At 53.2% G+C, this 24592-nt stretch overlaps 14 protein-coding genes across 14 annotated transcripts in view; 9 read left to right on the plus strand and 5 right to left on the minus strand.

Moving 5' to 3' along the window:
• The window catches only part of MYCFIDRAFT_49427 (uncharacterized protein), a 6446-nt gene extending 3108 nt beyond the window's left edge, over positions 1-3338 (plus strand). The window contains exons 2-3 of the mRNA XM_007924347.1: positions 87-1471; positions 1533-3338. Of these exons, the coding sequence (XP_007922538.1) occupies positions 87-1471; positions 1533-2285 (2138 nt within the window). The 3' untranslated portion in view covers positions 2286-3338. The remainder of the gene's footprint in view (positions 1-86; positions 1472-1532) is intronic.
• On the minus strand, positions 1905-5555 carry MYCFIDRAFT_162455 (uncharacterized protein). The gene is made up of 2 exons (XM_007925802.1): positions 3882-5555; positions 1905-3806 (listed from the first exon to the last, which is right to left on the minus strand). The coding sequence occupies exons 1-2, from the start codon at positions 5434-5436 to the stop codon at positions 2827-2829; spliced, it is 2535 nt and encodes an 844-aa protein (XP_007923993.1). The 5' UTR covers positions 5437-5555; the 3' UTR covers positions 1905-2826.
• Positions 5478-5775, plus strand: MYCFIDRAFT_172553 (uncharacterized protein; the record flags this gene model as incomplete). Its single annotated transcript, XM_007925803.1, has 3 exons — positions 5478-5531; positions 5570-5668; positions 5695-5775. 3 exons carry the CDS (start codon positions 5478-5480, stop codon positions 5773-5775), a joined length of 234 nt encoding a protein of 77 aa, XP_007923994.1.
• Positions 5724-6804, minus strand: MYCFIDRAFT_71596 (uncharacterized protein). The gene is made up of 2 exons (XM_007924529.1): positions 6685-6804; positions 5724-6631 (listed from the first exon to the last, which is right to left on the minus strand). The coding sequence occupies exons 1-2, from the start codon at positions 6733-6735 to the stop codon at positions 5807-5809; spliced, it is 876 nt and encodes a 291-aa protein (XP_007922720.1). The 5' UTR covers positions 6736-6804; the 3' UTR covers positions 5724-5806.
• MYCFIDRAFT_182097 (uncharacterized protein) lies at positions 6764-7626 on the minus strand. Its single transcript, XM_007925804.1, has one exon. The coding sequence runs from the start codon at positions 7470-7472 to the stop codon at positions 7128-7130; it is 345 nt and encodes a 114-aa protein (XP_007923995.1). The 5' UTR covers positions 7473-7626; the 3' UTR covers positions 6764-7127.
• Positions 6764-8247, minus strand: MYCFIDRAFT_210635 (uncharacterized protein). Its single transcript, XM_007925805.1, has one exon. The coding sequence runs from the start codon at positions 8186-8188 to the stop codon at positions 7532-7534; it is 657 nt and encodes a 218-aa protein (XP_007923996.1). The 5' UTR covers positions 8189-8247; the 3' UTR covers positions 6764-7531.
• MYCFIDRAFT_172555 (uncharacterized protein) lies at positions 8246-8802 on the plus strand (the record flags this gene model as incomplete). The annotated part of the gene is made up of 7 exons (XM_007925806.1): positions 8246-8262; positions 8300-8335; positions 8361-8417; positions 8462-8492; positions 8518-8592; positions 8621-8674; positions 8701-8802. The coding sequence occupies 7 exons, from the start codon at positions 8246-8248 to the stop codon at positions 8800-8802; spliced, it is 372 nt and encodes a 123-aa protein (XP_007923997.1).
• Positions 8803-9272: 470 nt separating this feature from the next.
• Positions 9273-10824, plus strand: MYCFIDRAFT_194801 (uncharacterized protein; the record flags this gene model as incomplete). The annotated part of the gene is made up of 6 exons (XM_007925807.1): positions 9273-9279; positions 9389-9419; positions 9576-9631; positions 9689-9719; positions 9772-10543; positions 10594-10824. The coding sequence occupies 6 exons, from the start codon at positions 9273-9275 to the stop codon at positions 10822-10824; spliced, it is 1128 nt and encodes a 375-aa protein (XP_007923998.1).
• Positions 10825-11661: 837 nt separating this feature from the next.
• MYCFIDRAFT_14920 (uncharacterized protein) lies at positions 11662-12786 on the plus strand (the record flags this gene model as incomplete). Its single annotated transcript, XM_007924122.1, has 1 exon — positions 11662-12786. A coding segment is annotated over one exon (1125 nt), but the record flags the coding sequence as incomplete, so codon positions are not given.
• A 440-nt stretch (positions 12787-13226) lies between these two features.
• MYCFIDRAFT_30185 (uncharacterized protein) lies at positions 13227-14828 on the plus strand (the record flags this gene model as incomplete). Its single annotated transcript, XM_007924178.1, has 1 exon — positions 13227-14828. The coding sequence occupies one exon, from the start codon at positions 13227-13229 to the stop codon at positions 14826-14828; it is 1602 nt and encodes a 533-aa protein (XP_007922369.1).
• A 238-nt stretch (positions 14829-15066) lies between these two features.
• On the plus strand, positions 15067-17098 carry MYCFIDRAFT_86556 (uncharacterized protein). The gene is made up of 2 exons (XM_007925595.1): positions 15067-16195; positions 16248-17098. The coding sequence occupies exons 1-2, from the start codon at positions 15105-15107 to the stop codon at positions 16894-16896; spliced, it is 1740 nt and encodes a 579-aa protein (XP_007923786.1). The 5' UTR covers positions 15067-15104; the 3' UTR covers positions 16897-17098.
• Positions 17099-17436: 338 nt separating this feature from the next.
• Positions 17437-18955, minus strand: MYCFIDRAFT_131070 (uncharacterized protein; the record flags this gene model as incomplete). The annotated part of the gene is made up of 2 exons (XM_007925808.1): positions 17437-18782; positions 18847-18955. 2 exons carry the CDS (start codon positions 18953-18955, stop codon positions 17437-17439), a joined length of 1455 nt encoding a protein of 484 aa, XP_007923999.1.
• A 1356-nt stretch (positions 18956-20311) lies between these two features.
• On the plus strand, positions 20312-22409 carry MYCFIDRAFT_214410 (uncharacterized protein; the record flags this gene model as incomplete). The annotated part of the gene is made up of 1 exon (XM_007925809.1): positions 20312-22409. One exon carries the CDS (start codon positions 20312-20314, stop codon positions 21746-21748), a length of 1437 nt encoding a protein of 478 aa, XP_007924000.1. The 3' UTR covers positions 21749-22409.
• A 683-nt stretch (positions 22410-23092) lies between these two features.
• Positions 23093-24507, plus strand: MYCFIDRAFT_194805 (carbohydrate esterase family 1 protein; the record flags this gene model as incomplete). Its single annotated transcript, XM_007925810.1, has 3 exons — positions 23093-23377; positions 23458-24146; positions 24216-24507. 3 exons carry the CDS (start codon positions 23093-23095, stop codon positions 24505-24507), a joined length of 1266 nt encoding a protein of 421 aa, XP_007924001.1.
• Between the last annotated feature and the right edge of the window lie 85 nt (positions 24508-24592).

Here is a 24592-nt window from a genome sequence, read left to right on the forward strand (position 1 = left end):
ATAATCGAGCGCGCCGCGAAGCCCTTCGTTCTCGAACGATGCTCCTCCTCCTCCTGCACCGCCCATGCCTGGCTTTGGCAATGCAGCACCTCCTGCACCCCCAATGCCTGGCTTTAATGGCGCAGCCCCTCCTCCTCCTCCTCCTCCTCCTCCTCCCGGAATGGGCTTCAAAGGCGGAGCTCCTCCTCCACCGCCTCCAGGCGCACCTCCTCTTCCCGGCAAGCTCAATGGCGGCTTCCTTCCCAAACAAATGCATACCAGTCCGAATGGTGGCATCGGTGCAGTTGCTCCTCGTCCGAAGAAGAAGCTCAAGGCCCTGCACTGGGAGAAGGTTGACTCACCTGAAGTCACGTTGTGGTCGCTCCACACACCCACCTTCGAGCAGAAAGAAGAGAAGTATCAGGAGCTGTCAAGAAAGGGTATATTGGACGAAATCGAGAAATTGTTCATGGCCAAGGAGATCAAGCAAATTGGCAAGGGCGGCGGCAAGGTCAAGACTGACAAGAAGCAAGTCATCAGCCGCGATCTCATGCATATGATGCAGATCAGTCTTGCCAAGTTTTCGAATGTGGAAGCAGACGACATCGTACGCATGGTCATTCACTGCGACCGCGAGATCTTGGAAAACAGCACAGTCATGGAGTTCCTGCAGCATGAGCATCTTTGCACTATTCCAGACAATGTGGCCAAACTGATGGCACCCTACTCGAAAGACTGGACCGGGCCTGATGCTATTAAGAGTACGCGTGAGCAAGATCCGGCCGAGTTGACTAGAGAGGATCAAATCTATCTCTACACGGCTTATGAGCTACATCACTACTGGAAGGCGAGGATGAGGGCTCTTGCTTTGACCAAGAATTTCGAGCCCGAGTACGACGAGATCTCTGGAAAGCTCAAGCAAGTCGTTCAGGTATCGGAGAGCTTGCGCGATTCCGTGAAGCTTATGCCGGTCTTTGGTCTCATCTTGGACATTGGAAACTACATGAACGATTCTAATAAACAAGCTGTCGGTTTCAAGCTCTCCTCGCTTGCTCGTCTTGGTATGGTCAAGGACAAGGATAACGAGTCGACACTTCTGGATTACGTTGAGCGCGTTGTCAGGAAACAATACCCACAATACGAAGGCTTCTACGAGGACATCGCTGGAGTGCTTACAACACAGAAGATCAATATTGAACAGCTTCAAGGCGATGCAAAGAAGTACATCGACAACATCAACAATGTGCAGTCCTCTCTCGACTCTGGCAATCTCAGTGACCCCAAGCGGTTCCATCCAGAGGATCGCGTCAGCCAGGTTGTGCAAAGATCAATGAAGGAAGCTAGAAGGAAAGCCGAACAGATGGCGCTCTATCTTGACGAGATGAATCGGGTGTACGACGACATTCTCACATACTTCGGCGATGACAACAAGGACGAGAACGCGAGGCGAGAGTTCTTCAGCAAGCTCGCCAACTTCTTGCAGGAGTACAAGGTAAGTTCACCAGCTACAAAATGCAAACACCGCAATGACTCAGATACTGACCGATTGCTAGAAATCTCATGAGAAGAATCTTGTACTTGAAGAAGCCTGGCGCCGCAACGAGGAGAACATGCGCCGCAAGCAGATGAAGTCTGGTCATGGTTCATCATCTGCGTCGGTTAGCGATGCTCCTGCCAGTCCTGTGTCAACAGGTGCCATGGACGATCTGCTCCAGAAGCTCCGTGCTGCCGCACCTGTCGCCAAAGACACCAGAGAACGAAGACGACGAGCACGCCTGAAGGATCGACACCAAGTGCGCGTCGCTTCGGGTCAAAAGATCCCGGAGACGGGCGAGAATATGGTGACCGATGAGAACGGCCTGCTTAGTCCTGCCAAGACGAACGACTCTGCCGAGAGCAATGAGCCAGTTGAAGGCGGTGTCTCGGAAGGAGAGGACATCGCCGATCGAGCAGCCTCCATGCTCCAAGGTCTACGCGGCGACGCAGAACCTGCTGAGCCTGGATCTGAAAGCCTCCGAGTGCGAAGGCGCAGGGAAAGCGCCGACGATGAACGAGCCCGAAGACGTGCAAGGAGACGTGGTGCTGGGGGTAGCACCGACACGACTGCCACTACAATTACGGAAGAAGGCGACGAAGCTGCCGCCGACAAAGTTGGCGAGAGAACAATTCTGGAAGAGGACGAGGAGAAATCTGGTGGTAGTGACTGCAAACGCGATTCAGGAGAGCCATCTCTACCGACACCTACGACCGTCGTTGTCCCACCCAGTCCGACGGCAAGCGAGCATAGTCCTGAGAAAGCGGAATAGCGTGTTGCTTTGATGGATGCTTTGAATCGTGTCGCCAGATCGCCGATTGTTGATTGCGAGCATAGGAAATGGGAAGTTGGATGAGATGAGTGATGGATGCTACGGTAATGCATAGATGGATTGTACATAATCTCTTTAATGTCTGTTGTATCAAAGGGTGCGGGAAGGACAAGCAAGCAAGCAAGCATAGTGGTCGGATGGCATGATATCAATCGCTTTTAGCGTTGGAGTGAGGTGTTTGATTTCTGGTGTGAGGGACTTGCCTACGAGCAAGGTTGAGATGGCAATGAGAAAGGTGGCTTGGTTGTATACCCCCTTGTTTCATCATTATATTCAAGAGATCGTATTTGCCTCATACTTTGAGCTGTGATCTGTGTCTCTCTTCGATCATTTGGACTTTCATCACCCTTGACCTCGATATCCAATATCTTCCGAACGCCGAACGCCGAACGCAATGCCATGTCGTAATAGAACAAACATCCTAATGCCTCTCGTGAATGAAATTCGTTCCTTCATTCCCGTCTTTCGCCAGCGATTCAGATCAGGATCCAATTCCTCCACCATGGCTCCTGACCTCTTCCTTCTCCAATTTGGGAGTTTCCCGGCTCAGCAACGACCGCAGTTCAGGTGTAATAATCTTGTCCTTCTTGACAGCTTCTTCGGCTTCCCGTCTTGCAGCAGCTTGTTGTGCTGGAGTCTGCTGTCTCGACGAGCTCTCGGCTGCGCTTGAAGTAGTTCTTCTGGGTCTACCGTCACTTCCGGGTCTAGTCGTAGTAGGGCTTGGAGGTTGTGGCAGTGCGACTCTTTGTCTGATTTCTGGCGCTTGAGGGAAATTGTTCTTGCGATCGATTGCTTCCACCATCCTCCTATACCTTTTGAACAGACTTTCGGCTCTAACGAGGGTGCTGTAGAGGTCGATGGTGCCTGAGAGCTCATTGATGTATTTGAGAACTTCGTCAAAACCTTTGAGATGTTCCATGATGACATTCCTGTGCTTCTCGAGAATGGCGGCTGCGATGAAGAGGTGGAAGTTGGAGCTGAGATAGTCTGTCCATAGGCCTTCCCAAAGTCGGCAGATTGGCTCGAATTCGAATTCACGCTTGAACCAGACCAGGAGCATTCGGAAGAAGTAGAAGAAGTTTGTGCTGTCGACCCGAGCCAGATGTTCATACAATTTTGGATCGATGAGCTGGATGAGCTGGTCGAGTGTGGACAATTGTAGTCGCATGCCGGACTGATCTCGTAGGAAGTTCCGTTCCATTCTGTCCATGAACTTCACGAATCCCCAGAAAGCGACAGCGTCGTCTTGCTGAATGGCATAAACGGGTGCGAGCAGATCGGACATGCCTTGGACATAGCCAAGGTCTCGATTGTACTCGTTGTATGTCAACAGCATGTCCTTCATCTGCTCGAGGTGCACATTCGTGCCTGATTCCGCAAAGGGTGAATCTGGATCGGGATGTGGGATATCCTCGCCAGCGAAGAGCGGAAGGTGGCGATCGGTTCGGTGAACATCCTTTTCTATAGCGCCACGAATGGCTCGGTCAGTATGTTGATCAGCAGCAGTGTTAGCTGTGAGGTTGGAGTTAGGCTTACCGATTCGCATCTTCTGCTCCTTCCACCATGCTCGCTCCTCAAGAGTGCCAGACTCATCGACTACTCGCTCCCACCATGAAGCCTTCAGACGAATATATTCATCTCGCAAGCTGTTCAGCTTGGCGTGTCTTTCTTCGCCCGTGCTGTCCCATTCGTATACTCCAAGCAAAAAGAGCCATGCCTCTTTTCTGACGCCATCGTTTTCTGCAAGACCACCATGGAAAATGCGTTCCTTCACTTCTTCAGAGGTCTTCTCTAACCTGCCTGTACGAAAGTTGAACCAGCTGTTCCACTCGTTCCGGTCCACTGGTTTCCTTTTATCTGCAAGCGCCAATCCTTCTTGCGCATCTAGCAATTCGAATTCTCCAAGTTCGCCATCCTCCATTTCCAGAACGTCTTTTGCTGTCCATATTCGTTGATTGCGCTCCCTATCAGATTGCTCGGCAATGCTCATTGCCCATCGGGCCAGATACAGCCTTGCCGAGTCAAACTCATCCGAGACCGTCTGGATTTGTGGGTTCTGCATCAAGCGTCTGACTTGTGGCGGAAGATTCTTGTTCTCTGCTACCGACTGTGCCGTTCTGCGGGTGAATGTCGTAACCTTTGCCATGCTCTCCAAGAAGCCCCATCTGACCTGTTTCAGGACGGTCGCAATTGGTGTTTCACCATGGCTTCTGTTCGTTGCATGAGATGGCTCGTCCTTGTGCTTGCCTTCTAACACATTCTTGACTTTATCGGGTGTAGGCTTGCCTCCGCTCCCGAAGTTCAACTTGTCATCGTCGCTCGGTTCGATCAGGTATATATTAGGTTCCTGCGTGGACCGCTCCACGTTGACGTGCTTCTTCAACCATTCCATGACTTGGTCGCCGCCCCAGAACATGTGCCCATCAGAACCACTGATGCTGAAGTTCTCTCGCTGCAGCTTCTTACGCTGAGAGATGGTGCTCTGGCATTCGGAGTCGTGGAAGAACAAAGCCGGGAAGCTGTCGCCGGCCCTGGAGTTGATGATTATGCTGCCAAGCCACCAGCCCGTGCTCGGAGGACGGACAGTTATGCTGAATATATCACTCACTTGAATGGCAAAGGCATGCGTGGCCAGGCTTGAGCTGTGCGTTGTCACAACAGGCGGTCGCGGTACGAGGTTACTCTGCTTTGGCGGCGAGTCAGTGTCTCCCATGGCCATCTCCACCGTGGTGTATTTCTCAATCGCATCCCCGATGCTGCTCTCAGGCACCCAAGCTAGCAGCAAATCTGATCTCGACCTTGGTATCGCACTGCTGCTGCCAGAAGAGGTCGGCCTGCCCTCGAGATGCGGCTTCTGCTGGACAAGGGCAATCCATCCTGGCACGTTGTCCTTTGCGCTGGGCGTTGGATGCACGTAGACCTTGCTCTTGCAGTACCATAGCTTGACTCCTTTCTCGCTCTTGCTGTGTCTCACGGTGTTGTACTCGCTCTCCATCTCATCATCGGCCAAGTAGAAGCTGGCCGAGGGCGAAGGCGGCGACGGGGGATCGGCTGCAGCGTCTGTTGCTGCCAGAGGTGGTGTGGAAGGCATGACGGAGGGTTTCGTGCAGACAGCCTTGCCTTCCGCTGTGAATGTGTTGCGCTGGCCTCAGGATCGATCACATGCTGAGTGAGGTACTCGGTCATGTGTTGCCAGGGCAGGCGAAGGCGTCGAGTCTTTGTAGCCACAGCCACAGCTTGGAATAATGGGCATTATGGGGAACAGAAGGAGGAGGACCCTCGGACGCGGGGCAGTGCAGTGCAGTGCAGCGCATGACGATGACGTCCAGGCATCCATTTAATGCTACAGTACAACCAGTCGGAATACAGCTTTACAGTGGAGTGCAGAGAGACCTTGAGGCATTCAACCGATGTACACACTCGCTCATAAATCACAACGTCGCTATCAGTCTTGTCCTTCTTTAAAAATCTCCTCCCATGTCGCCATCCTGTCCATCGTCGTAACCCTCCTGGTAAGCTTCATCTTCGCGGTCGCCAATGGCATCTGCGATGAGTGCGCCACCAATGAGACCAGCTCCAACACCGAGCGCTGCTCCCCCCATCGCGCCCATTCCACCTCCACCTCGCCTGGGCGCCTGTTGCCCGCCATAGTATCCGCCTTGGGGAGGGTAGCCACCATAGCCCTGCTGTGGATATCCTCCATATTGCTGCGGAGGAGGATAGCCTCCATGTCCCTGCTGCGCGTATCCTCCTCCATACTGCTGCTGGCCATACTGCTGTGCATAGCCTGGCCTCGATGAAGAAGGAGGAGCCGCACCCAGTTTGTCTTTCAACTTGCCAAAAAGTCCGCCCTTGCTCTTAGACCCTCGGTCTCCCTCTTGACCAGGAGCAGGTGACTGCACTCCGTAAGGCGAGCCGTAGTTACTCTGCTGATTTGCCGCACCGCCCTGATAGTAGCTATCCGACGCGCCTCTGCTGCTCTGTTGAGCTCGAGCATCTTCCTCTTGCTGGAGCTGACGCGCAAGCCGCTCGTCCTCGCTGACAGCATGACTCGATCCTGCTCCTCCAGCCGTCCCATTGAAAGGGTTGTTGCTGCCTAGTGCAGGCTTCTCAGGGCCTGTCGACTTACTCTGACTGTGGTCATAGCCTGGCGGAGCACCACCAGGCGGCGCGTCGCCTGACGTTGCATGCGCAGCTTCTGTCGGCTTGTCCCATTGCGATTGTTTGGTGTGCGTGTTCACGTAAAACCACTCTTTGTATTGATCGTTCCAGACCGCTTTCCAGCCCTAGCGTTGTGTAAGTCAGTCGCCGGAATTGCAGGGAAAGCTCGGTTTCATACCTCGGGCACTTTGGGTGGAGGTGGACCGACGGGTGGCGCAAAGTCGGACATGCTTGTGTGTTTAGGTGACTGCAGTGTTGGAGGAAGGAGGAGCAAAGGTATTTATTTAACAAGTACACCTCATACCGTAAGCAACCGTAGCGACGTAAGAAACCTTGCGGCAAAGTGCCTGCTACACAGCCCCGCGCGTCACCGTGGCGATTGGTCGATTGCGACAGGAGGTTTTGATCAGCCTGCCTGCCTGGGCCCAAAGCTCTCTATCGACGCCGGGGTCTTTCACTGACCATGATCCGACATCATCATTGCACAGGCTTGGATTGATGGCTCCGAGAAATTGGATCCTACTGCAACAGCATGAATCTCAGCGCAGAGATTCTTAAATGTCTCCTCCACCCTCGAGACCTGTCTACCAATGCAAGCATCGAAGCAGACGGCACCTTGTCTCATGTCCAGGCCAATGCAAGCTCACCCAAACCGGCGACGAGCTGATTCATCGTAGTACCATATTCAGATGCGTGTGCGTTGACCTTGGATTGTGATAGCAGCGCGTTCGCTTGAACCATCGTGTCGATCATGCTGCCTTGCTGAGGAGCTTGAACCTGCGCGAGCATGATTTGGAAAGCATTATCCCGGAAATTGAGCAGAGTCAAAAGGACATGAGCTGCGTGGAGCAACCCTGGAACGCTAAAGCGCGGCAGTATGAGCTGATTGTAAGTACACCAGAGAAGATTTCGTGCATTGCTCGTTCCTCCTGCCATCTGGGCAGACATCAATAATCTCATCGACATGGCTTTCTGTTGCCTGTCATCCCTTCCCTCAACGCCGCAGAACTCCAAAGTGCTCGAGATTATGACCTACTGGCAGAGTGATCTCTCAACTTCTGTATCACTTCGTCGCAGGACTCCATATCCGCAGCGTCTTGTCCAGCCTTCGAGCCCTTCCATATTGAGTCAGGAAGTGCCTTCTCCAGCTCATCCATCCCGGGCTGGAAATTCCTCACTGAACTGCTCAGCGCTCCAATTGCCTTCTTCCTTACGCCCTGATCGACGTCTTCGACCGCCAACTTGGCGAGCGCCGGTATCACGCCAAGACTCAACGCCTTCTCTTGTGCCTTGATGTTGTTTTGTACTGCCGTATTCACACATGCTGCGGCATTCTTTCGCATCTCTGGCTCGGCATTCTCAAGCTGTTTCAGGAGAGGCGCCCATAGTCCCAACGGCCCCATATTGTTTGCGTTGTCGATTTGCTCAATGAGCTGTTCAAGATTGTCCCACGCGACGAGCTTGTTGTCCAGGTCGACTTGGTCCATGGGCGCTACAATCGCATGCATTGCGTCCTTCATGCGATCTGCATCTGACGGTCCTCCGAGCAGTTCTGCAAGCAGTTTCGGATTCAGTCCGCTACTTGGATCACGTCGTTGGTCTGCTGGCTGTGCATTGCGGCTGGAGTCGCTGTTCTCGATGGACCATTTAAGGAGGTCGTTGAGGCCTTGTTGGTCTGCCATGGGTGTGATTTTTTCCTTCGGTGTGACAGATTTCGGTGCTCCGCTATATTCTGTAATATGTGCGCACTTCAGCTGTGATGTCGTGCAGTAGGAAAGCAGAAGCTGAAAAAGCGAAATGTTCACTTCACTTGGGCCAGAAATCTTCGGGTCTAGCCGCTAGCCTTTCGAGCAGATTCTTGCACGTTCCTTGTCAGTCTACGGTGTCGCAAGCGTTGAAGCTGCTTCCAAAGTGGCAGCAATTGAATCTTTTAGCTATAGTAAAATTGTCCGCAGAGGTTGGTTGGGTGGGACGTGCAATGACTTCGTGTCGTTTCAAGCAGTGTCGATAGGCGAAGCTTGAAACGGAGTTGGCTGGTGTTATTCCTAGGAGCATCGCGGGGTACCCAGACCAGAACAAAACGAAGGTGGCGGTCAACCACGCACAACAACAAGCTGGCAGCGCAGCTCAGCTCAGCTTCAGCTCAGCAAAATTTCACAAGCGGCTGTGTGCGTGTGTGTTGTGTGCTGACGAGAGACTACGTGGTGCCGTGCCGTGGCGTGTGAGGCTGATGTTGATGCGGATGCGGATGCGGATGCTGCCATGGATGCCTTTCAGCCTCAAGCGGCGCCAATGATACTGCCTGATTATTGACTTTGTTCATGGTGCCAGGTGGAATTCGCCCGACGACGTGGTCTTGGCGGGCTGTACACGCAAGCAGAGGCGATGTGCGCGACAGCAGACGGACAATCGTCAGCCAGAGGTGCCAGAGAACGAGCAGGCAGCTAGATTTGATACACGACCACCTGCGTGCCTGCACCGGGCCATAATTATCCTGACCTTCACATCCCAATTTGTCGTTGTTTCAACCCTGATTTGATAGCTCCAGCGTCCAGACGTAGCACGACGGGGCCGGAACGCCGTCCACCGTGCGCACTTTCCTACCTTACTCTTACACCGCAACCTCCACTACCCACCCATACTACTACTTTCAACCTCATCCTTGTCCGCGACACACCCGACATCTGCTTTCTGCGAGGCCCATTGAGCACTCCCACACCACCCACACACCCACACACCCACACCGTCAAGCTAAACACCGTCGCCATGGAGGGTAAGTTCGAGCAATTTCTATTGTTGCCTGCCTCGTCCACCCCCAATCCACCCCTACATCGCCCGTTGCCAACCGAGAGGCATTCCGCTGACTTGCCTGCGATATACAGAAGAGGTCGCAGCATTGGTCATTGACAATGGGTAAGAAGGCGCCTTCCACCACCCCGCCGCCGCAGCTCCCTCGTTTCAGCTCCGTTTCGACGTCACAACCAATATCGCCATCCATCAACCAGCGAACCGAGGGCGGCGAAGAGCAGGGCAGGCAGAATCAGGACCGCGATACTGACCGATCTGCAGCTCTGGTATGTGCAAGGCCGGTTTCGCCGGTGATGATGCGCCACGAGCTGTCTTTCGTGAGTACTTCCGCTATCTACGCTGGCCAGCGCCACGGAGCTGACATTGATCTCCAGCATCCATTGTCGGCCGACCACGTCACCATGGGTATGCGATCCTGTCCCGCGCTGGAGCTGGGAAATTCCTAACAAGAGCATAGTATCATGATTGGTATGGGTCAGAAGGACTCCTACGTCGGCGACGAGGCACAGAGCAAGCGTGGCATCCTCACCCTCAGATACCCAATCGAGCACGGTGTTGTCACCAACTGGGACGACATGGAGAAGATTTGGCATCACACTTTCTACAACGAGCTGCGTGTCGCCCCAGAGGAGCACCCAGTCCTGCTCACCGAGGCCCCTATCAACCCAAAGAGCAACCGTGAAAAGATGACACAAATCGTGTTCGAGACCTTCAACGCACCAGCCTTCTACGTCTCCATCCAGGCCGTGCTCTCGCTCTACGCCTCTGGTCGTACAACGGGTATCGTGCTTGACTCCGGTGACGGTGTCACTCACGTTGTCCCAATTTACGAAGGTTTCGCTCTCCCACATGCCATCTCCCGAGTCGACATGGCTGGTCGTGACTTGACCGACTACCTCATGAAGATCTTGGCTGAGCGCGGTTACACTTTCTCCACCACCGCCGAGCGTGAAATTGTCCGCGACATCAAGGAGAAGCTCTGCTACGTTGCCCTTGACTTCGAGCAGGAGATCCAGACCGCCAGCCAGAGCTCCACCCTCGAGAAGTCCTACGAGCTTCCTGACGGCCAGGTCATCACCATTGGCAACGAGCGTTTCCGTGCCCCAGAGGCCCTCTTCCAGCCATCCGTCCTTGGTCTCGAATCTGGTGGTATTCACGTCACTACCTTCAACTCCATCATGAAGTGTGACGTCGACGTCCGTAAGGATCTCTACGGCAACATCGTCATGGTATGTATTGCGTATCCCACCACATGGGTAATTAGCTGACACTTCTCCAGTCTGGTGGTACTACCATGTATCCAGGTATCTCCGACCGTATGCAGAAGGAAATCACCGCGTTGGCCCCATCCAGCATGAAGGTCAAGATCATCGCTCCACCAGAGCGCAAGTACTCTGTCTGGATCGGTGGTTCCATTCTCGCATCCCTCTCGACCTTCCAGCAGATGTGGATCTCAAAGCAAGAGTACGACGAGTCCGGCCCATCCATCGTCCACAGGAAGTGCTTCTAAGCGCAGCGCGGTTGAAGTGCTGGAGTATATCGTACGAGAAGTCGTGGAAAGGGTTGAGGCATACAGCGGAAGGCGTCTACGATTGTCTACGAGCCGGTCGACTGTTGCAAAACAGCAGAGCATGGCGAAGCGCAGTGTTTGGCAGTGGGATTGTTGCAGGATGTCGCGGTAGAATAGCTACTGTCACATATGCTCTGGGAGAGCGATCACTTGCTTGACTAGGTGAAGCATCTGCTACCAGACTACTGTTTTGTTTTGCGCTTGATGTATGGCCTCCCATGGCGAGATGACAAAAGAAATTGAGCACCTGTTGTTTTCCTTATGTTTGAATAGCCTCTGTGGCTACTTAATACCATTCTTCTCCCTGCCTTGGCTGTGCCGACAAGTGTGTGTGCTCGAATTCTCATTGAAAGCTGCCATGCTCGTTATCTGAACACTCTCTAGACTATCCATATCGCCGCTCAACGGTACTCGTGTAGCTGTGCATCGAGTGCCTGCAGATCTTCTCGCATGTGACGTAAAGGAAGTCTATGCTGCCTACATATGTTTTCGAACCAACGATTCATCGCCCCAAGATCAGTCCGACCACAGATAGGTACCTCTTGAGTCATTCTTGCCCCGTCTCACTGTTGACTTTGATGAATGGTGGCTTCCTTCCTGCCGAACGTCTCTAACAGTATCGCTCGACGAACGCTCTCAACAGCAGCATCGCCACTTAGCACTCCAGCAATGGCTTCGACCGAGAAGAACATAGTTGTAATAGGCGGCGGCATCATCGGCTGCACGAGTGCCTACTTCCTCACAAGACATCCCAAATACGATCCGAATAAGCACAAAATCACGCTTTTGGAAGCAAGCAAAATCGCTGGTGGCGCATCAGGCAAGGCTGGCGGGCTTCTAGCCCTATGGGCCTACCCGAGCTCTATAGTGCCGTTGAGCTATCAATTGCATAGAGAGTTGGCAAAAGAGCATGGCGGCGAAGAGAGATGGGGATATCGGACGGTACACTGCGGGCAGGTTGATTGCACAGGCAGACAACTGCCAGAAAGGAAAGAGGCGACAGCCAACGGTGTTGGGGAGGATGTGAGTCTGCAGAAGAACCCGCCAAAGGCTATAGGCAAATATGCTGCGGCGGGAGTCCCAAAGGATCTCGATTGGGTGGCGCCTGACAGTCTACGAGCGTACGAGGAAATGGGAGATCCAACGACTACAGCACAAGTGCATCCTCTGCTCTTCACGACCAGCATGGCAGAGCTTGCAAAAGAGAAAGGAGCAGATGTAAGGGTTGGCGCCAGTGTGAAGAGCATCAACTACTCCTCATCCGGAGATACTGTTGAAAGCGTCACGTATGAGGCGGAGGGTAAAACGAAGACCATACCTACAACCGATGTCGTAATAGCAGCCGGCCCCTGGACGCGAAGTGTATACCCATCGGCCCCCATTGGCGCAATGCGAGCCCACAGCGTCACGATACGACCATCTCGACAAGTTTCTGCATACGCCCTGTTCACCCAGATCAAGCTTCCCTCAAAATTTCCATCGACCAAGAATGCCGGCAACCACTCTGGTCAGATTGTGAGTCCCGAAATCTATGCGCGACCCAAGGACGAAGTCTACGCATGTGGTGAAGGAGATCATGTAGTTCCGCTACCTCCTTCCAGCGAGGAGGTCCAGACGGATCAAGCACGATGTCAGGAGATCATCGATTTCGTTTCAAGCATCAGCGATGAACTAAGAGATGGCGAAGTCACAGCACGTCAAGCTTGCTATCTTCCCTCAGTCAATGGTAGCAGCGCTCCTCTAGTGGGACCGACTGGTGTGAATGGAGAGTGGATGGCCGCCGGCCATACCTGCTGGGGCATACAAAATGGGCCTGGAACTGGGAAGCTCATCTCCGAATGCGTGTTTGATGGTAAGGCATCAAGCGCGAAGGTCCAGGGCCTCGACCCAAGAAACTACCTGGAGAATGTATTGAGGCAGAGCAAATGAACAGGTTGGCTTGACATTGCAATCAGGAGATGGGGAGCGTGAAGATGCTGCGATTTGCCAGCGTTGGCCCGGCTGCTCGTGAGGCACAAGCATCATATGGGAATGCAAGCAGTCACAACCGACGGAGTCGTATCTCAGCCTGTCATTCATGGTTGGGTGTTCTTTTCGATGTGCTACCACACTCGATGATTGTAACTTGTGAGAACCTGGGGCAGCAAGGTTTCTGCAGCTTGCCCGAAGCTCGGCCAAGACTGAATCCTGCATGAGCTTACATGTCACGTTTGTTTGCACAGCAAGCAGTAAACTCGCCATTATCAGCCTTGGAACTTCTCGGGACCCACCAGCTCAGTACAGCCTGGCATTCCACACAACAGTCCGACAAGACCACCCAAGAGCGCTCACGCTTCAGCATTATGGATGCCGTCCTGTTGAAAATTGCCCAGTTTGAACGTGGACCTGGCGCTGCAATTGCCATATTGAAGGATGGCGAACTCGTTGCAAAGCATACATATGGATTCGCAGATCTTGACCGGCACATTCAGCTAACAACGTTAACCCAGCTACCAATATGCTCGATCTCAAAGCAGATGGTGTGTCTGGTACTGGCCGATCTGATCAAGAATCCGACTGCAGCCATAACAGCGCGAGGCAAGGATATTTCTGAGCTCATGGCCGAGGAATTGCACAACCTTCTTCCTGGCGTCAGCGGCAGTGATCTGGAAGTGGCACATCTATACAACATGCAAAGTGGCATTAGAGACTATTGGGCCATGACCACAATATGGGGCGCGAGACCCGATGGTGCATTTTCTTTGGCCCATGATGCTCCAGAAAGCTTGAAAAGAGTCAAAGCCTTCCATTTCAAGCCGGGCACGGAGTTCTCGTACTCTAATGTCAACTTTCACGTTCTAGCACGTCTGATAGAGAATGTTTCCGGCGTGTCTCTCGGACAACTTCTGGCGGAAAGAGTCTTTATTCCGGCAGGCATGAAGACAGCCCTGCTGTCCGCAAACACGATCGGACATCCTCTTCCCTGCGTTGGCTATGAAGGCGATGAGAAGCATGGATACTTAGCCGCTACGAATCGAATCGAGTGGTCTGGCGATGCAGGTATAGTCGCGAGTCTGGAAGATATGATCGCTTACGAGAAGTACCTGGATCGATCATGGGAAGATTCGAAGAGCAATTATCGTTATATCGCCCAACCGCAAAGCTATAAGGATGGTTCTACTGCAAAGTACGGATTTGGGTTGGGCCACGGAGAGGTTGATGGCAAAATAACCCTTGGCCATGGCGGCGCGTTACGCGGCTACCGTTTGCACAGGATTCACATGCCGGAGGAGAGAATTTCGGTTGTAGCCATGTTCAATCATGAAGTCGATGCAGCTGTTGTGGTAGACTGCATCCTCAGGCAAGCTCTGCAATTGGAGAAACCCGTGTCAGTCCTCCATGCACCGTCGCCCGAGTGGAATGGTAGCTTCTTGGACGAGGCAACACAACTATTGATTAAAGTCGAGAGCGAGAATGATAAAGAAGTCGTCATTGCCTATGCGGGCCACGAAGAGAAGCCCCAATTGACCGGGCCCAGCACTGCGGAGAGCAAGACGATGCTTGCCAGCATTAATGGCGATACGTTGAACATTGAACGAAAACGGGAGCATCGAATGCTCAAGGCCGCCAGAGTGCCCAAGGTTGAGAGAACAGACTTGGACGGGTCTGTAGAGGAGTGTATTGGTGAATATAGATGTGAAGAGTCGGACAGCATTCTGCGATGCACTGGTGCCGGAGGTGTCCTCTACGGATTCTTTGCTGGATTTCTGGGCCAAGGCCCATTGCACATCATGAGGCCGGTCGCGAAGGACATTTGGCTGTTAGCTGATCCAAGAGGTATGGACGCACCTGCCCCTGGAGACTGGACTGTGGTGTTTGGACGAGGCGAAGATGGGCATATCAAGAGTGTCAGCGTTGGTTGTTGGCTCGCCAGGCGGCTTGGGTTTGTCAAAGTCCCTTCATAGCGCAGTAGAGTAGCGCGAGTATGGCGAGAAGTGCATCTGGCAAGGAGCCCTTCCGAATGCAGTGGTGATGAGGATGCAACATTCGTGCTCGCCGTTGAGTTGACTTCATGTCCAATGTCCATGCTGAATCCTGAGGTTCAAGGTTCCCGGTCGACTGCCGCCAAGACTTGAGGTCAGTGCTTCTCCCCAGTGCTGCCCGCCACCGCCACCGCCGACGTCCTGCGTATTGCTGGCAAGGCCCAGAACGAACACTCCACTGCAACGGCATCAAGTAACATGAATTCTAAAGCTCTGCCTACTGAAGACGGCCTTGAGCCCGGCCAGCGACGGACCAGCCCCTGCAGCAGCCATTGGAAACAGATTACCCTAGCCGTTGCTGCTCTCTGCTTGTTTCTGACTGGGCACAAGACATTTCGACCTGGAAAGCACCAATGCCATCACAAGTCGGATGGCCTGCGTCGATATGCGGGTGAAAAGATATCTTGGAAGCCGTGCGGCGATGTTGCTGGCCGCCCGGTCGAATGCAGTGACATCGACGTGCCGATGGACCAGTTCAATGACACCAATTCGGGCAACAAGACCTTCAGTATTCCTTTGATTCGTGCCCGAGGAAAGGATGCTACGCAGAATCTGCTTCTCAACCCTGGCGGTCCTGGCGGCTCTGGCGTCGAATTTCTCTTCCGGAGAGGAAAGCAGTTATCCGAAATTGTGGGTGAAGGATTCCATCTATTGTCTTTTGACCCAAGAGGCATCAATGGCTCCAAACCACTGGCTTCGTGCTATCCTGATCGGGAGTCACGTAGAAGCCTCTCTGGCGTAAGAGATTTGGAACCAATTCACGACAGCCCGGAAGTGTATGCATGGACGCAGAACTTTGTCAAGGCTTGTGCGGATACGATGGGAGAGCATGGTCTTTACATCAACACGCCACAGACAGCTGCAGACATGAACAACATCCTGGATGCTGTAGGACAAGAGGACATGGTGTACTGGGGCTTCTCATACGGCACTCTTCTCGGACAGACCTACGCTAGCCTGTTTCCAGAGCGGTCCACACGAGTCATCATCGATGGTGTTGTCAACGCTTTCAATTGGTACGGCGATATATTCGACGATGAGTCCTTCACCGATACTGAAAATGTTCTGGAAGGCTTCTTCCGGGAATGTTTCAAAGCCAAGGAAAATTGCAGCCTGTCATCGGTTGCAAAGGATAGTCATCACTTGCGCAAGCTTGTATTCGATTTCTCAGAAGAAATGAAGCAACAGCCCATCAGCGTATACGTCAACAACACAGTCTATGGTCTTCTAGACTACCCAAGTTTGTGGTACAACGGCATCTTTCCTGCCCTTTATAAGCCTGCTTCATGGTGAGTCCTTACGGAGAGAACTTTTCCGATTTCATGTGCTGATATCTTGCAGGTATTCTCTAGCCGAAAATCTTGCAAAGCTTCTCAAGGGCAACGCCACAGGTGCATTCCTTGCCTACGGACGGAGCGCCGCGTGGGACATGGAAGGCGACGCGAATCAATTCGTCAGTCTGAACGATGCGCCTACTGGGCCAGCATATTGGCCCCAAGATCGGGAGACTCTGCTTCAGGAAATCCTCCCAGAGCTGAACAGAAGCATCTTTGCCGCCACTGAAACTGGTAATTACTATGCTAGACAGCAGTGGTCAATACCGACAACGCACAACTTTACACAGCTCCCACACGTCAATACGGCACATCCTTTGCTTGTTCTCTCGACCACATACGATCCGATCTGCCCGTTAATCTCGGCCAAGGCTGCGAGTGCGGCTTTTGAAGGTTCACAAATTGTCGAGGTTGTGGGCTATGGCCATTGCTCAGTCGCTGTGGCATCAACTTGTCTCGCCAAGCACGTGCGTGACTTCCTATACCATGGAACCTTGCCGCATAGCTATACCAAGTGCGAAGTAGACGGACCATACTTTATCAAGCCCGAGGAAGATGGCAAGGTCGTAGCCCAGAGAGTCTTCGAGACTGCCGAAGAGGAAAAGATTCACTTGGCGCAGCTTGAGCTTGCAAGAGATTGGGAATGGCTCATCTAAGCTGGTGGTCTCGTATTGCTGTTGCAATGGCTCAGGTGAGCACTATCCTATGCTGGCGAGCTGTACATTGAGAAAATACTTGGCAGCATCGTTGTCTTTCGTTATTCCTTGCACGGTGTTCGGGGTCATTCGTATATCGAAAAGCATGCTTCATCAGTAGGTACACTCAAGGATAGGTGCTGAGTGATTGATTATACCGCCGACGGGTCCGTGTTTCCGCCTAGGTAGGTTGGAGAACCAAATCTTGCACGAGCGAGTCAAAGGAAAATTCCATGATCAGACACATTCGAAATCGACGGAATGCCACAAAGAGAGCCAGACTTCAATGAGTCGTGCATCACCGTCACAGTCAACTATCACGATTCCGACACCTACGACGACATAGTGGTTCATGAGGCAGACGAACCTGCGCGAGAGAAAATATTGCACTGAGACTTTTTGTCTTTGGGGAAAGAGCACGACGTGCAGTGAAATTGTACGAACTTGGATTGTAAGAAGCAAGACTGCCCGACTGTGAAAATTGAATGCATGACCGAAAATCTAAACCGCGTGTCCTGCTGTGTGCCCGCCGCCCTTCTCGTAGTCCAGATCGTTCGATATGGGCGACACAGGCGAACCTGGTTCTGGTTGCTTGCCAAACGTTTTTCGCTCAGTCTCTGCTCCAGTCGGTGATCCCACCAATGTGCTGTCCCTTTGAGCGCTTTCACTGAATTTCGTATTCTTGTTCGGAGACATCAAAATATCGAAATTCGAGCCGCTCGCTCTTCTCGCCTTCTTCTTCCAAAATGGTGTTCTAAGTAACGCCCACCATGCCGTGAAGACTTCGAATCGGCAGAGGAGGAAGAAGGCCTCGATTCCTACGAAGGCGAGTATGAACAGCGAGGCAACAGCAAAGCTCTCTTTGATGAGGATTGGGCCGGTGTACTGCAGGCATTGATTTTTGTCCTGCGTGCTGATCACACAAACGATCCACGGAATCAGTGAATCCGTGTTGGCGAAAGCCTGGATGGTATATTTGTCGTCGAAGACGATGAACATGACGCAAAAAAATGCTGCAGTGAAGATTGCCAAGATTACGATGGCGAAAGATCGCCATTGTAGAAGTACGACTTGCTTGACTCGTCGCGCTGTCGCTCGAGCAGTGCGTGAACGCGATGAGCTGATGACCGATGGCGACTTATTGCTTGGGTCTCTGCGTTGCTGTAGTGCGGAACTTAAGTAGACCTTAATGCAGTACGCAAATGTGGCAATCTGCAGGAGGAGAGCCAGGCCGCCGAAGCCAAGTAGCCAGCCCCAGTACGTAGCCAGTGATCCGACATTTACATGGCAGTAGCCACCGAATCGAAATGAGACTCCAGCATGCGCAAGCGTGGCTGTGGTGAGAGCGATGATGGTTGACCAAGCGCCGATATTCGCGGCCCAGTAAGACAGTGCGCCTGGAGATATGTTCCAGCAGATTTGTATGTGCATGACGAGCGATCGGACAAGAATCCAGGTAACGTAGGTCATCAGGCCGAAGGCAACGAAAGCGCCGGAGAAAGCGCAAGTGAGGCTGCTGGATTGTCCGTTTGGCGTGATTGGATCGAAACACTGGTCAGGCTGGCGTGCGAGTGGCACGATGAAACCCAATTCGAGGATCATGATTGCGACCAGCAGAATGATATTGAGCCATGACCTCCGTGTGGCAGTGGCTGGGAGCAGTGCGTGTGAGACGAGGAGAAAGGCGCACAAGATGAATCCGGCCACGTTCACCCATGCAGCGCCATCTGTGAGCGACTTGAAATGGTCTGGGTAGGTCCAGTCAAAGACAGGGCATGGTATGCAACATCTCGAAGCATTGCCCGTGACGACGAGCGGATTCGGAGCACAATTTCGACCTTCCTTGACTGAAGATAGTCAATACTGGTGATTTCAAGAATATGTGAAATGGTGGGCCGGGCCCATACGCACATCCACCACTGTAAGGATATAATGACTCGCCGATGAAGGGACCCGGACAACCACCAGCATCAATATTCTGGAGGTTTCCGAACAGTGCTGGCAGATTGGTGCCGGACATGGCTCGGGACGGCGTAGCACTGCAATTGCAGGCGCGGATGAGAGACGTACTGGATTCGACGTCGCTGGGTGGCGAGGAAGCTGGTGTTGCCAGTACAAAGACAAAGAAATCGTGGCTGTGGCAATGGCATCGACGACGGCGTTGCCATGACGCCCTTCTTGAGTCGAACAATGAAGCATGTGGTAGGTCACAAAGCGCTCACTGATCAGGGCCATATGGTACATTCCGATTTCCGAAGCTTGCGTTCCATCGCGGACACGGGTTAGAGGTGAGGAATGTTGAAGTAGGTGTGGTAGGCATTCGACATACACACATGGAAGTTGCCCAGTGATTGTTGAATTGCATATTCATCAAGTGAACATTCGTTAAAGAACTTGAGTGCTGATGAGGAATTGTCATATTCCTTCGGGGAAAGGTCGGCGAGGGTTACTGTAGACCGGAAGTACACCCTCTTCCAAAATTCCGGCAGTATTAGTATACCCTGATGAGGAAGAGCCTCCGCACCCTGCGAACGCTATTTATCTAATAGGAGAAGCAGATTATGCCTGTATCAAGTTACAATCTTCCACTCGGGCGGCGGACGCTAGCATAAGTATGGCCTAGATTGACTGGTACCCTATCAACCCCTACTTAACCTGAACCCTCTCTAGGCTGCCAGTGCTTGAATATTCATTAACGCGTTCGAATCAAATCGGTAGTGATTCTATTCAGTGATTTAATTCCAGGCTCTACGTATGACATTACCTTGCACAGCGCACACATATCCTCGGCCATGTCTGCTGGCGAGCGATGTTGGTATGATTTGCCGTCTTGCATTTGTGTGGCGCCCAATGCGGTAGCTGCTGTCGTTCAGCTGTGCTCTCTCGCGACCGCGACCCCACCTGCCACGCACATGCGAATTTCGAAAGGCGTGCGAAAGGCCTCGGGCGGCGCAAAGTTGTGTTGTTCTGTTCCCCGCCTGACTACTCCGTACCCCGGGTTTCATTCGATCCTCCCCGCCATCTCTCTTGCTGATCAGCCCCACATCGCGTCGTGGCGCGAGCTTCCCTGGAGCCTCGGTCTAGTCATTTGACCGTCTGGGAGTGCAGCAGTGATAATGGACCACCTCAGGCAGCGGTCGCATGTCGTATGCCGTCCTACCGTAGCATTCAAAGCAGCAAGTCACTTCTGCAACACACTGCCATTTATCCGCACATCGTTGACCACATTGCTACCCATCCCATCCCATTCTGAATGTCTTCCAGCAAGCAACGCAGGCAGACCTTGCGCTGCAATACTTCCACTGCCTGAAGCCGCGCCAGAATCCATTCTGCCTGCCTCTCAGCATTCATTCACACCGGACACACTCTCAAGACCATGCCCACACCTACCTTCCTCCGCCGTCCCCCCAGCCAATGCAGCTGGCTTACGGCGAACACGCTCGACACCATGCACCCCAGCGAAGGACTTCCCTCTCGACATGTGCATGCCTGGCGCCAAGCAAGCGAGCTCTACCGTGACGCTCAAATCGCCATCAGCGCCGAAGCTTTTCTGGAGCTGTCCTGGACCATCGAGCAAACGCTCGAAAGCAACATGTGTTTGATCAATGCCGCCATTCTCTTTGCCCAGCTTGGAGAGCCACATATAGCCACCGACATTTTGGATGGCGCTGAGCCGCCCGAGGAATTGGCCGCGCTTGTCATGTTCATTCTCGGCCACGTAGAGGCTCAGCAGAGCCACCATGCTCGAGCACAGCTTTGCTTCAACATCTGTGTCAATAAGCTGAGCGTCGAGAGCGAACGCAAGTTGGACTTCAGACATTGCGGCCTGGACTTCGCGCTGTCGGTAGCCGACTGCCGCTACTATCTCTTCATTATCCGAACCATGAAAGACAGCCTGTCCGACGAACTTGAGAGCCTGGCGAACTTTCCACTCGACACATTATTCAAGCCGCCGAAGCTCCCAGACGACGAGTACAATGCTCCACTGAGCCCAGTCAGCGACGTGTCATCCAGAAGTTCCATTGGAAGTGGCGTGCCGACGCTCACTGACCAAAGCATACCTTCATCGCTCGAAAACGCTCCAACTCCAACATCCACAGAGGCTCGGGATAGTGGCTTATGGTGTATGCCGGCACCTCTGCACAATGTCAAGCAGCAGCAAAGGGCAATCTCTCCCCTGCGATACGGTTTGTTTCCCAGGACGGGCGGTGTCGGCGAGGACCCGGTTCCCGTCTCTCATCTTCTGGATGAAGAAGTGGATGGTCTGCGAAGGATCACGTTAACAGACGGCAATGCGTCACAATGCACCTTCGACACGACCGATGAATGGCTGCACACGATCATCGAAGACAGCGCATTTGACGGACCGCCAATCCTACCTCTAAAGAATCCCAGGCGAAACACAGCAGGCTCTCGAGAGCTACAAACGCCGGGCATTCCCTCAAGTCCGAATACCGCTGTAGACCCAATTCCCGTACCAGCTGTGCCAGTGTCAGGGCTTTCACATCCTGTGGAAAAGCTTGTAGTCTCCTCGCCCCCGAAGCCTGCACCCGAGAGACGCAAGAGCAAGTTTAGGCTGGACAAAATGAGCAACAAGAGGGAGAAGAAGGATGTCGCTCCTCTGCCCCTGCTCATCCGTCCAAGTCTTCCGAGGACTCCCTCGGTCATGAGCAAGATGAGTTGGAAGTCGACGTTTTCGAGAAGACCGCCGGGCGAGGAAAGGACGGGATATGCTTCTCAGTACCAGCGCAGGCTCGAAGCACAGCAAGTGAACTCTTTTGCCGTCTTCTTTGGCGGGTTTGGTAGGATGTGAAGCACTGTCGCTCTTGGTGTGATTCCAGGGCGCATTTCACAGCCTGGCACCTCACATGCCAAATACCCAACCAAGCAGACCAAGTCAGGCGCTGAGCTCAGTGCTTGTGCGTGGTCCGGCAGAATGTGTGGGCGCACGCCAACATTCTGCGGATGATTGAGTCGTCCGTTGCAGGGCAAAGATGGTAGAACCTTGCCTTGGCTGCGAAACGTGCTGCTATCTGGCTACGTCGGCCAGTTTTGTTCAGCATCGCTATGAGTGAACTCCAGCGCAATTCCAGAATGATGCGCATAAGACCGGCGACTTCGATTTTTCTGGTCGGACTCAAGCGGTTGTACGCCGAGACTTGCGGCTGTCGAGCGTGGTATCGCGTTATCGACAGTCTCGAAATGACACTGCTTGCCTTTTCTTAAGCAACGCCCACAGCGGTTCCGATCGTGTCCAATAGAGATGGTCTTTTAGAATGGCGGCAACCGACTGCCTTCACAGTTAGATCTCGGGAAGCTGTCGAGCATTCCCGACTCGCTCGTACTGCACGCTTGGGGAGATGGATCGTATCCCAGTGCAGAGGTACAGTAGAAGCGCGCGAGGACGCGACACTGCCGATCCGGCTCTCATGATGCGACATTTGACTACAATCAATACTCGTATATCGTTTGTCAAATCTGCGCCTCTCTCGTTCCCTCGAAGAGCGAAGTGAAAGATGCCATGTAGAGAGGTAGAGAGGCTTGTCTGGTTTTCTGCGTATGAGTAAGATCGCGACGCGACGCGACGCGACGCGACGCGACCGCGCGGGACCACCGCCACCGCCAGCTCATCCTTGGCAAGAACCCAATCGTCCCGTCCTTCCTCACTTGCAAGCTTCAACTTCAACATTTCAACATTAATCTCGTCGCTTGTTTCCGCCATGAGCAGCGGCAATCGCCTTCGCCCTCGCCTTCGCCTTCGCCTTCGCCTTCGCCTTCGCCTTCGCCTTCGCCTTCGCCTTCGCCTTCGCAGCTTGGTATGAGCCTCAGAGGAACATGAATGGTTGGCGGTCGATCGTCACAGGGATAGATGATTGGGCTGCGACGAAAGCGTTCCACTCCGGGAGCACATCGGATCTGTTGACACTGGACAGTGTAAATGAGCGATAGGTGCAGCGTAAAGGACGAGACGCCCAAGCGAGACACGCCACCGTCCTACACCACCTCCTGTTTCCTTTGCCAAGTCCTACCCGTCCTTCGAGCATTCGCGCGTGGCCGAACACCTGGCCCCAGCCACGCCACGGCAACTCATTTACCCACCGCAATCGTCCCGTCCAGGCTGAATTTCTAAGCAACGAGTTTCGTCGCGCATGCCCAGATGGCGGCGGCGGCGGCGGCGGCGGCGGCGCGTCTCATGCGAGTGCGAAGCTTCGGAGCCCTCCTGTGCCTTGCTCTGGCCAGCACAGCCTTGGCCGACAAGTCCGAAAGCAGCGCATCGACAACCTCGTCAGCTTCGTCACTTGCAACCTATTTGACCTTCAAAGTTCCCGAGCCTATCTCAGCTCCAGGCGTAAACACTTCTTCGGGCTGTGGCAAGGAGCTTGACTCCGGCTTTGAACCTGGAGCTGACACGGCCGGGCCCTTCACCTTCAATACTTCAGATGTGAGAATCTCCAGCGTTCCAGAGAACCGGCGATCGCTTTGAGTTTGTCGCTTGAAATAAGATACTGACGCTGCACTCAGGGCTATGGTCGCAAGTATACCATACACATACCCAAGTACTACCATATCAACAAGGCCTCTCCATTGATATTCGGCTTCCCTGGCAATACGAACACATACAAGGACATTGAAGACCAGACTGACCTCTCCGACGAGTCTATGAACCCATATGCCATCGCAGTATACGTTTCAGGCGTCAATCTCGGCTTTGTGTCGAATCCTGGTTATGGTGCTACCAAAGATGCCACTTTCCCCAAAGTTGACGACATCAGCTTCATGGAAGATTTCATCGAGCATCTGGCAGGCAAATTCTGTATCGACACTGGCCGCATTTGGGCGGTAGGACACAGCAATGGTGGGGGCCTGGTGAATGTCATGGCGTGCGACCCAACGCTGAGCACCAAGATCACAGCGTTTGCCGCCAACTCTGGAGCATTCTACACCAACTTCACCGACGGCGACCCGGAAACGATCGACACTGGGACTACAACGCAGGGTAAATGCTTACCTGCGCGTGGGCATATTCCATTCATCGAGTTTCATGGCACAGACGACGATGTTGTGGAGTATGAAGGTGCGGATGATCATTCCTCTTATGGCATCCGAGTCCTACCAGACATTCAGCATTGGGCCTCGAGCTGGGCAGTACGTGACGGTTACAGTATTGACAATGTCACAAGTCGTCCTGACGATGATGTCAAAGTGTACCAGTAAGTTGACGTCTCAGAGTGATTTGAAAATATCCGACGCGACGGCTGACATTGGCTACTCGCATCCAGGTGGGGCGGTCCGGACAATCTGGGCATTATCACGCATTACAGACTGAATGGCTGGATTCACAGTTATGCTCGAAAGTCCGCCGGCGCACCTATTGATGCAACGCCAATCATCATGGAGTTCTTCTACAACCAGACCAACTTCACAACATCAAGAACCGCGACTTCGACAGGAACGCCCACGTCAACAAGCTCGGCTACTGCATCCTCGACATCGTCTGCTGCTGCCGGAAAGTTTGCAGAGTCTCACATCGCGAGCGTCGTAGCTGGTCTTGCGCTTGCATGGGTGCTGTAGAATGTAAAGCGTACGACAGAGATTGTTAATTGATGGGCGACATTAGCGGATCATAGAGCAGATAGAAATAGACTTCCTCTCTCCA

This window comes from Pseudocercospora fijiensis (genome assembly GCF_000340215.1).
Source record: "Pseudocercospora fijiensis CIRAD86 unplaced genomic scaffold MYCFIscaffold_2, whole genome shotgun sequence".
Taxonomy (NCBI): Eukaryota; Fungi; Ascomycota; class Dothideomycetes; order Mycosphaerellales; family Mycosphaerellaceae; genus Pseudocercospora; species Pseudocercospora fijiensis.